Source organism: Carlito syrichta, unplaced genomic scaffold, assembly GCF_000164805.1.
Source record: "Carlito syrichta isolate Samal-C Ts95f unplaced genomic scaffold, Tarsius_syrichta-2.0.1 Scaffold287880, whole genome shotgun sequence".
Taxonomy (NCBI): Eukaryota; Metazoa; Chordata; class Mammalia; order Primates; family Tarsiidae; genus Carlito; species Carlito syrichta.
Genome location: NW_007231976.1, coordinates 125,402 through 136,948, shown reverse-complemented (window position 1 = coordinate 136,948; position 11,547 = coordinate 125,402). Strand labels below are relative to the sequence as shown.

General features: G+C 37.5%; 1 protein-coding gene across 2 annotated transcripts; it reads left to right on the top strand.

Annotated features, from left to right (window-relative positions):
• The first annotated feature begins 841 nt into the window (after positions 1 to 841).
• LOC103255140 (zinc finger protein 85-like) lies at positions 842 to 11,167 on the top strand. 2 transcript variants are annotated; one of them, XM_021709994.1, is made up of 6 exons: positions 842 to 868; positions 2,069 to 2,195; positions 2,669 to 2,764; positions 3,669 to 3,701; positions 7,839 to 7,912; positions 8,327 to 11,167. In XM_021709994.1, exons 1-6 carry the CDS (start codon positions 854 to 856, stop codon positions 9,626 to 9,628), a joined length of 1,647 nt encoding a protein of 548 aa, XP_021565669.1. In that variant the 5' UTR covers positions 842 to 853; the 3' UTR covers positions 9,629 to 11,167. The 2 variants fall into 2 exon arrangements, with proteins under 2 accessions (XP_021565669.1, XP_021565670.1); XM_021709995.1 differs by lacking the exon at positions 3,669 to 3,701.
• Positions 11,168 to 11,547: the final 380 nt, after the last annotated feature.

Here is an 11,547-nt window from a genome sequence, read left to right as displayed (position 1 = left end):
GTTTGGGAAATGTTATCACCTGTTCCCTATCTACAGACTATTTATCTATGTGGCAGCATCCATGTTGTTTTAATTAATTGTCCTCATGTGATTCTAAGGTGGAGTCAGAGTCAAGCACAAGGGCCCCCAGATATGTTTATGAGAGTTGAGTTCAGAAAAGAGGTCACCTGGCCTGTCCTGTTTGAGTGTGTCCAGGAAGGTCAGTGGGATCATAACATCATTGCTGTAGCAGAAATTACTGGTGTTTGTGGCAAGGGAACCCACTTGAAGGAAGGAAAGAAGAAACACACTTTGGACTCCATGTAGGAGCTCATTGTTCCTGAATCTGTCTCCTGTGACAAAAGACAGAGAAAGGTGAACTTTTTCTGCACTTCTGGGTCCTATTGTCTGTGGGTGTGGTGGTAGGAAGTGAAGGATTGTGTTTATGCTAAAGACATATTCTGACAGGTGTGATGGTTCATGCCAGTAATCCCATCACTGGGGAGACTGGGGCAGGAGAATTGATTGAGCCCAGGAGTTTGAGACCAACCTAGACAACATAGCAAGACCTTGCCATTATAAAAATAAAAAATAATAATAATTAGCTGGGAATGCTAGTGCACGCTCATAGTCCCAGCTCCTTGAAAGACTGAGGTGGAAGGATCACCTGAGCCCAGGAGGTCAAAGCTGTGATGTACCTTGATGGTGCCACTTCACTCCTGCCTGGGTGACAGAGTGAGACTGAGACTCAGAAAATACATACATTTAATTTAAATTTCAAAAATAAAGGCATATTTTCAACATGTAGGTGTAACTTGTCCAGATAATCTCATCTGAGAAGAAATTCCAGAGGAAGAAGAGGAAAAGGAAAAAAATGACTGGTTCTCAGGTAAATGTGTCCCGGGTCAGGGGAATGTCATGTTTTTAGAAATTGCAGACCTTACAGCTGTACTTGTGATGATCCTGTCTAATGAGTTTGTTTCAACTGTTTTTATTCTTCCTGCGATATTCAAAGGCTCTGAAGGACACTTTTTCTTAAATACCAGAGCCTTCTCTCTGTTCTCTTCATCTGCATTGCACAGTTGCCATACACTCTTCTCACTATGAATTTATGACCTGCAGTATTAAAGATATTCCCTTGTGGCATGGATACCCAAGATTCACACTGGAGATGGTCTAGATCCTCAGATACTAGTGAAGCGTGGAAACATGTACTATTAAGGTTTCACCTGGATGTTCCATCAGCTCCATGCAGAGCAAGGTTAATAAAATGCAGTTAAACAGGATGGCAGTTACTGTCCAGAATAATTCAGCAAGGTCTGAATAAAGAATAATTAGAAAAGACTTGCTCTCTAGGATGCTAAAAAACATAGATATAAATACATTTTTAGAGATTAGAGAACATAGGAGATATCTGTAGCTGGAATTCTACATAAAACATGTTTCTTTATTACTAGATTCAGATTATAATTTACTCTTTTTTAGGCCAGTAACATTTTGGCACTGATGCGTGGTGTGCCTTGGCACCTGATACCAGTACGTCCCAGCCACTTGGGAGACTGAGGAGGATGCCTCCGTTCAGCCCAAGCGGTCAGGGCTGCAGAAAGCTATGATCATGCCACTCCGCCCTAGCATGGGTGACAGAGTGAGACCCCTTACTAAAAAAAATGCATAAACTCAGGCTGACCCCGTATCTCCTGAATCAGAATCTGAACTTTAACAAGATATTCTGTTCATTGTTGTACAAATTAAAACTTGACACAGACCTTCTAACTCACCATGAGTTTTCCATCTGAGCAATATATACCACTTATCCTGTGTGATGTAAATACAGCAATCAGAAATATACATGACTGTGTTTATGTCCACATTTATGCTGTATCATTCACAAAAGTATAATATCTACACTGGCTGAGTGGATTTTATTTCATCCTGTTTTCTTAGACTTAAAACATTAGAGAATATTTTCTGTTAAAAACTATCTTATTAGATAATTCTAGTTGCCATATCAGCTGGCCCCTGTTCTCTTCACTCCCCTGTTTTACCTAGAGCCCATGGTCATTTGGTAAATATGTGTTGTTGTTTTCAGGGACTATTGACATTCATGGATGTGGCCATAGAATTCTCTCTGGAGGAGTGGGAATGCCTGGACCCTACTCAGCGGATGTTGTACAAGAATGTGATGTTAGAGAACCACAGAAACCTGGTTTTTCTGGGTGAGGACATTCCCTATTTCATACTAAGTATTTCATGTCCTTCCTTTGTAGAATGTTTTCTGGGAGTTTCTGCTTTGCATGAATGACTTTCAGATTCTTTCTATCAAAGAAAACTTGCTGATTTGTTGACATAGAAAAAAATTAAAGATGTTTCATTTTGACATGAACCATTTCCTATTTTGAACGGATCTGTGTCCTTCACTGTATATTAATGGTAAGTTTAGAAATTTAATGGCATAAAATATCATTGCCCAGACCTAAAATCCAATTGCTGCCATAAGTTTTTGACTCACTAGTACTGAGCTAAGGACCCACAGATTGAAAATTCTTCCTAAATGTTCTAAAGGTTCTCTTGGAAAACTGTATTTTCAGATTAATTTTCTAGAATGTTATATAATGTGTTCTCACTGAGCACAGTAGGTTTGTAATTGAAAAACCCCAGCAAGCATTATATTTCGTTTCTAATTAAATAGGCCTTGCTGTCTCTAAACCAGACCTGATCACTTGTCTGGAGGAAAGGAAAGAACCCTGGAATGTGAAAAGACACAACACTTTAGCCAAGCCTCCAGGTAGGTGGGAGTAAGTGAAGCAGATGACACAGGTCAAGGGGAAAGCAGTTTGAAATGTGACTGGGAAGGTGGTCTGCTCCTATGAAAATGGTTTCTGAGAAGTCTGGAATTCTTTCTCTTGTTGTCACAAAGGGTCATCTACTTTTCCATGCTCTGAAATTCTCCAAAAACTCTGCTTTTCCTTCCATGATCTCCTCTTAAGGTTATAGTGGAAATCAAAGTCCTCTTAATGGTTTATAAGGGACTGCATGATCTGACTGCTCTTTTGTTGCTTTTGGGAGTGTGGAAATATCTCGTTATTTATTTACAGATTCTATGTTAAACTATTTTTTAAGTTTTCTTTTTTCATCATGTTGGAAATATAGGAGAGTAATGGTGATTTTAATTGATTCAGAAATTTACTTGATTCTGCAGACAGAGGTTATATATTTTCTGCTTTATTGTTTTCTTCCTCGGGAGGTTTCAATGTGATTTCATAGAAATTCATACTCCATAATTCTACCAGAGCACAAACTATCTCTCTAGAAGGAAACGCAGTGTTATTTTGCTTAATTTTTTCTTTTTTTACTATGAACTGAGATTGGTAATGTAAACTTTGTATGCCCAAATTTCTTAAGTATGCTATATCACACAGAACATTGGTAAACATATTAAACTCCTGCATGTTACCTTGTTTTTTAATATAGTGTGCTTAACATCTGATTTTTTATACAGAAATAAAAATTATATAACCATATATTGTGTATAATGTAATAATTTGATATGTCTATGCATTGTGAAATAATGACTGCAATTAAGTTAATGAACATATCAAGTCTGTATGTTACACATTAGATCCCTAAAACTCACTTATAATTGAAATTTTGTAACCATTGAAAAACATCTCCCATTTTCCCACCTGCAGACCCTGGTGATCACCTTTCTACTTTCTGCCTCTGTGAGTGCAATCTTTTTGATTCCACACATAAGTGAGATCACACATTATTTTTGTGTGTGTCTGCCTCATTTCACTTAGCATAAATTAGTCTTACAGTTTTATCCATGAAGTTGAAATTGCAGGATTCTTTGATTTTGTTTTTATGGTTGAATGATATGCTATTATGTATGTATACTATATTTTCTTAATCAATACAGAACCCAGAATGCTGAGGTTGTTTCTGTAACTGCCATTTTGGCAAATACTGCAGTGAACATAAAGGTGCAGGTACTTCACTGAGATACTGATTGTATTTCCTTTGGTTATATACATAGAAAGGGGATTTATGTGTTGCATGGCAGTTTATTTTTTATTTTTAAAAGAATGTTCATAATGGTTTTCAGAATGACTACCAATTTAAAACTCACCAACAGTATACATAATTTTTTTTTCTTCACATGATTGTCAACACTTACCTCTTTTGGTTGATATTAGCCATCCTAAGAAGCATGAGATAATATCTCATCACTGTGTGGATTTGCAGTTGCCTTCTTATTAGTGATGTTGATCACCATTTTATATACCTGTTTGCAATTTGTATGTCTTCATTGGAAAAACAAATATTCAATCTTGGCCTATGTTTTAGTCAAATGATTATCATTTTCTTGTTTTTGCTTTTGATTTGTGTAATTTTCATATATATTTTGGATGTTAATCTCCCATCAGATATGGTTTGCAAATATTTTCTCTTCTCCTATAAGCCTTCTTCCTGTTTCCTTTGCTATGCAGAAGCTTTTTAGTTTGGTACAGTCCAACTTGTTTATATTTGCTTTTGTTCCTGCATTTCTGTTGTCATATGAAGAGAAATCACTATTCAAACAAATGTCAATATCAAGGAAGGAAGTTTTCCAAATCTTTTTTTTTAAGATTGTGTATTTTTTTGTTTGGGGGGAGCTTGGTTTTGTTTTGGGATTTTTGCGTCATAGTCTCGTTTTGTCACCCAGGCTGGAGTGTGGTGGCACAATGGCTTTGAGCTCCTTGGCTCAGGTGAGTATTCCAGCTCAGCCTTCCTAGTGCTGGGATTACAGGCTCACGCCAGCATGCCCTACTAATTTTTGTTTTCGTTTTTATAGAAACAAGGTCTTGGCATGCTGTTTTGCCTAGGCAGGATTTAAACTGTAGGACTGAGGCGATACTCCCATCTCAGCCTCCCAAAGGTTGGGATTATAGGCATAAGCAACTACATCCAGCTGATGCTGGTTTATTTAAGTTACCATGATGTCCACAGTATTTATCCTTACAGTAACACGTGACAGATTTCTTTTTTTAAGAGTGCCACATTTTTTATCTGTTCATTCATTGAAGGACATGTAGGTTACTTCTACCTTTTGGCTTTTGTGAATAATGCGGCCATAAGCATAGGTATTCAGATAACTTTTTCAGGTTCAACCTTTCATACTTTGGATAGACACCCAGAAGTGAAATTGCTGGTCATAGGATAATTTCATTTTTAATTTCTTGAGTCATTTTCCTGTTACTTTTCATAGTGGCTGCATCATTTTTCCCCACGAGTGTTTCAGGTTCTCCCCATCCTCAATAACATTTGTTACTGTGTTTGTTTGATAGTGGCTATCCTTATGGGTGTGATGTTATATATTGTGCTTTTGCTTTGCATTTCTCTGAGCGTTTGTCTTGAAAATCTTTTGAAATGCTTTTTGGTCATTTCTATATCTTCTTTGGAGAAATGCTTATTAATTTCTGTGTCCATTTTTTAGTTATGTCATTTAACTTTTGTTGAGTTTCAGGAGTTATATATTTTGAATTTTAATTCCAATTAGGTGTATAAATCTCAAATAAATTCTTTCATGCCTTAGGAGATGTTTTTACTCCACTGAATGTTTTGTATGGTGAAGATTTTTTTTACTTTGATTAGTTGCTCTCTTTGTACTTTTTTTCATTGTTGCTTGTGTTTTTGATGTCATCTAATGAGGCATTGTCACAGGCAGTTTTTGTTTTTTTTTTTTTTGTTTGTTTTTTTTTAGTTAGAGTCTCACTCTGTCGCCCATACTGGAGTACAGTGGCCGCTCCCGGCCACCACAGCCTCCACCTGCTGGGCTCCAGCTATCCTTCCGCCTCAGCCTTCCAAGGAGCCAGAATTACAGGCGCGCGCTACCACACCCGGCTAATTTTTTTTTATTTATTGTAGAGATGAGGTCTTGCTGCCCAGGCGGTTCTCGAACCCACAGGCTCAGGCAATCCACTCACCTCAGCCTCCCAAAGGTGCGGGATTACAGGCTGAGCCACCGAGCCCGGCTGACAGGCAGTATCTTAATATCCATCCTATATTTGGTTCTAATGACTTTACTTGAATGTAAAAACTATAATTATATTTAATCATTTTAGATAGTTTTGTGTATGATGCAAGAGTCCATCTTTATTTTTTTTTCTTTTGTGTATAGCCAGTTTTCCAACACTGTTAAAGAAGGGTTTTTTCCCCCATTGTGTGGTTATGCCAGCCTTTTAAAGATCATTTAAGTGTATTTGTAAGGATTTGTTTTGGCTTGTTTCTATTTTGTTCCATTTTCTGTCTTTCTGTGTGCCAGTACCACAATGTTTTTTTCCTGTAACTTTGTAACATGTTTTAAAATAAGAAATTGTGATGCCTCTATTTTATCCTTTTTTACTGAGGCTGTTTTGGATATATATAGTCTCTTGTGTACATCTCCAATTCTTCTTTGGAGTTGAATTCTGAATTTTTGTTGTCGTAGACTTAATTGGGTCGTTTCCCATTATTCTTTGTGTTCTTTGTGACACTTTGTTGGCATTTGGGTATTTGGATAAAAGTTACCTATCATAATCTTTATGGAGTTGCTTTGTCTACATCAAGTATGACACTAATTACTAAGTTAGAGATTCTGAGGGCCTCTCAAACTTGCTAAGATGTGTATTCTCTGGAATTAGGCATATTCTTCCAGCTAAATAGTTTAACCATGTTTCTTCTCAAGAGTTCAAAGTTATTTGCTGTGTCTGATCTGTCTGTGGTCCTTCATCTCTCTGGTGCTGTAAGAATCATTTACCTTTAGTGTCGACAAATCCAACCTGTCATCCAAAGTATACCACCATCTACATCAGCACTCTGTAAGGGGAGACAGAAACTAGTTTTTGGGTAAATCCTCAAATGGCAGAAGTGTGGGCTCATGCTCCACCGTTCTTATTCCCTGAGAAAGAAATCAGGAATCTGAAGTTTTCATCAGATTACATCACGCTGTATTGTGAAGGAAGACTTTATGGTGGTAAAATTACTAAACTTCTTCCATGTAACTCTTCCTAACATTGTGCTCACTGGGGATTCTGTGAAGTCTTACCTGTTTTCTGAGTTCTCACGAAGGCAGTGTTGTAAATATTATTATTATTATTATTTTGAGTTGGAGTCTCAATCTGTCACTCAGGCTGGAGTGCAGTGACACGCCTATGGCCACCGCAGCCTCGACCTGCTGGGCTCATGCAATCCTTCTGCCTCAACCTTCCAAGTAGCTTCCATGCACACCATCATGCCCAGCTAATTCTTTGATTTATTTATTTTTATTTTTATTTTTTGAGTTGGAGTCTCACTCTGTCGCCTAGACTGGAGTGCAGTGGCCACTCCCGGCCACCGCAGCCTTCACCTGCTGGGCTCCAGCGATCCTTCCGCCTCAGCTTTCCAAGTAGCTGGAACTACAGGCATGTGCTACCACGCCTGGCTGATTTTTTTGGATTTATTGTAGAGATGAAGTCTTGCTGCCCGAGACCCATGGGCTCAGGCAATCCACTCACCTCAGCCTCCCAAAGGCATGGGATTACAGGCTGAGTCACCGAGCCCGGCTAATTCTTTGATTTATTATAGACACTAGCTCTCGCCATGTTGCCCAGGCTGGTCATGAACCCATGGGTTCAGGCAATCCTCTCTCCTCCAGCTCTCAATGTGTTGTGATTACAGATGTGAGCCACTGTGCCTGGCCTATTATGTTAAATTCATATATTTATGAAGGAGCAATGACCTGTGGTTTTTATCTTGCCATCTTGCTAATGTCCTTTGTATGGTATAACGTTGTTAGATTTGTAAAGGATATTCACCTGAGTCTAGTAGTTGGAATAAATTCTTCTTCTCATTATTTTTAGCTGTGACTTCTCATTACACCAAAGGACTTTTGCAAGAGAAGAGCACAGAAGAGTCACACACAAAGGTGCCACTGGTAAGATATGGAAAATTAGGCCTTAAGAATTCACCCCTAAAGAAAGCTTGGGAAAGTGTGCATGAGGGTGAAGGGCAGATAGGATATTCTATTGTACATGGCCATTACAAATGTAACAAATGTGGGAAGGTCTTTCGTCAACACTCCAAATATATTATCCACCAGAGTATCCATATTTCTGAAATGGTTTCCAAGTATGAATATGGCAAAACATTTAACCAGTCCTCAAAATGTACTCAACATCAAAAAAATAATATTGGAGCAAATTTACACAGATGTAATATATGTGGGAAAGTGTTTAGGAAGTCATCCCATCTAAATAGACATGAGAGAATCCATACTGGAGAGACAGCATTCAAATGTGAAGAATGTGGCAAAGCCTTCAGCTATTACTCATATCTTTCACGACATCAGAGAATCCATACTGGAGAGAAGCCCTATAAATGTGAAGAATGTGAAGAAGCCTTTAATCGGTACTCACATCTTATTCACCATCAGAGAATCCATACTGCAGATAAACCCTACAGATGTCAAGTATGTGACAAAGCCTTTGATCAGTACTCAAATCTTATTGCTCATCAGAGATGTCATACTGGGGAGAAACCCTACATCTGTGAAGAATGTGGTAAAGCCTTTCGCTCTCATGAAGGATTTGCTGGACATTTGACCATCCATACTGGGGAGAAACCCTACAAATGTGAAGAATGTGGCAAAGCCTTTTGCTCCCATTCAAACCTTGCTCGACATATCAAGATACATACTGGGGAGAAACCCTACAAATGTGAAGAATGTGGCAAAGCCTTTCCCTCTTCTTCAGAACTTGCTAGACATATGAAGATCCATACTGGAGAAAAACCTTACAAATGTAAAGAATGTAGCAAAGCCTTCCGTTCTTACTCAGGATTTGCTGGACATATGAGAATCCATACTGGAGAGAAACCTTACATATGTAAAGAGTGTGGCAAAGCCTATTGCTCTTATTCGGGACTTGTTGCACATATGACCACCCATACTGGAGAGAAACCTTACAAATGTGAAGAATGTGGCAAAGCCTTTTGCTCCCATTCAAATCTTGCGCGACATATCAAGATACATACTGGGGAGAAACCCTACAAATGTGAAGGATGTGGCAAAGCTTTTCCTTCTTATTCAGGACTTGCTAGACATGTGAAGATCCATGCTGGAGAGAAACCATACAAATGTAAAGAATGTGGCAAAGCCTTTCACTATCATTCAAGACTTGCTGAACATACGAGGATCCATACTGGAGAGAAACCCTACAAATGTGAAGAATGTAACCAAGCCTTTCATTCTCATTCATTACTTGCTCGACATACAAAGAGCCATACTGGAGAGAAACCCTACAAATGTAAAGAATGTGACAAAGCCTTTTTTTCCCATTATAATCTTGCTCGACATATTATGATCCATACTGGAGAGAAACCCTACAAATGTAAACTATGTGACAGATCCTTTTGTTCCCATTATAAACTTGCTCGACATTTTAAGATCCATACTGGAGAGAAGCCTTACAAATGTGAAGAATGTGACAAAGCCTTTTGTTCCCATTATAAACTTGTTCGACATATTAAAATCCATATTGGAGAGAAACCTTCCAAATGTGAAGAATGTGGCAAAGCTTTTCGCTCTCATTTAGGACTTGCTAAACATACAAGGATCCATACTAGAGAGAAACCCAGCAAACATGAAGACTGACAAAACTTTTAGTCAGTACTCAAATCCTATTCAACATCAAGAAATCCATACTAGAGGGAAACCCTACAAATGTAAAGAATGTGGCAAAGCCTTGTACTCTCTTAGAGGACTTGCTGGACATATGAGAATCCATACTGGAGAAAAACCATACAAATGAGAGGAATGTGAGAAAGCCTTTAGCTCTCACTCAAAACTTGCTTGACATATGAGCATACATACATAGGGAAACCCTACAGATGTGAAGAATGTGGCAAATGTTTTCACTGTTATTCCAAGTTTTGCCAACATCAGAAAATTTATACTTGGTAAATTTTATATAAACGTAATGACTGAAAAATTATCAGCCTATGAGCCATAAAGAACATATGGCAAGAAGCTTTACAGGTGTAAAGAGTACTGTTGCCTGTACTCATACCACAAATACTTTGAATGTACAAATGTAAAGAATATCTAATGCCATTAACTGTAGCTAAAACTTTATTTGATATTAGGTAATTTGCATTGGAGAGAACCTCTACAAATTTAATGAATGTGGAATGATGTGTGTTCAAAATATATGCCATAGAAAACACCGGGGTATTCAGACTGAAAACTTTACAGATGCAATATATGTGGAAATTTATTTGATCAAAAGTCAAGTTTAAAGAAACATCAGCACATTCACTGAGTAAACCTTTATGGCACTCATATGTTCAGATAGTATACTAAATAAGTCAAAATCAAAACAATTAGATTATTTGCTTACATGTTGAATAGCATTAGAAGATTGATTTTATTTTAGGAAAGCATAAGTATATTCCACATTTACTTTTGCATTGACAGAATTTGAGGATATTTTGAAAAACAAATTATTGGTGTAACTCAGCTCTCAACTCACTTGATGCTGTGCCTTTGTTTCTAGTGTAAAAGCATGTAATCAGTTGTTGCTACATTAGAGCTGTGATAAGCCCTTCTATACTAGGTGAGCATCAGTCACCTCCACCTTTCCATGGAGGATGAAGAACACTGATATGTAATCTGTGTCGAAACATCTCACTGGAGAGGTTTTTTTGTGGCTCACATTGAGCATTGTTGTAAGTCCTGCATGAGGTGGGTGCTCAGGGTAACGTTTTTTGGCACTGGAATAAAAGACAAGCATTGAGAGTGTTGGAAATTAGTTGTCTCACCAGTTGCATTTTAAGGTTTAAATGAGGCCAGACCGTTAATATTTTGATGCATCTTTGTAGTATCAATACTTACAAGCTCTAAGTGTTATTTGATATGGTATAAATATAGATATTTTTATAACATCAGAGAAAAGATAATTGCTCCCCTAGGAGATACATATTGTAAGTTTATGTGTAATAAATAATTAGCTTCAGTTTTAAAAACTGAAGTAAGCTGCACTGCACTCACATTTCTCGCTGTCAGAAGAACAGAAATGCTTCTTGAAAGCTGACTCTGTTTTTGCTAGCAAGCAAACAGTAAACTTTGAAATGTTTATTTAGGCTATGTAAACTTAATTTGTTTTAATAAACAGAATTGTTTCTAAAACATTAACAGTTGTGCACACAATGAATTTTTATCCTGACGCTAGTGTTAATCTATTCCATCTTACTCAAGATTGTAGGTGAATGATGACCGTGTACTATTGAGTATCTTATGGAACGATGTCTAGTGATCTTCTTTTCATAGGTTATATTTTATTTTCTCTTTTTGTGGTTGTGGATCATTATATTGATTGCAATAAACATTATACGGGAGTGTAATCATAAGACATACCTTTCTGAATCCTGACTGACTATTGTAAAACATATTTGTATGTACACATTGTACATCTCTTGACCTACAGTGCAGATACAGACTTTTAGTTTTAATTTATACTGAATGAAATATACAAATATATCACTCTAAAGCTTTATGAGTAAGAGAACTAGGGA

What these genes read in the sequence shown, in the direction of transcription:
- LOC103255140 (XM_021709994.1), top strand. An exon ending in CAGAAACCTGGTTTTTCTGG is followed by an intron (nt 2,196 to 2,668) that starts GTGAGGACATTC and finishes CTAATTAAATAG; the next exon opens with GCCTTGCTGTCTCTAAACCA. An exon ending in CACTTTAGCCAAGCCTCCAG is followed by an intron (nt 2,765 to 3,668) that starts GTAGGTGGGAGT and finishes TCCCACCTGCAG; the next exon opens with ACCCTGGTGATCACCTTTCT.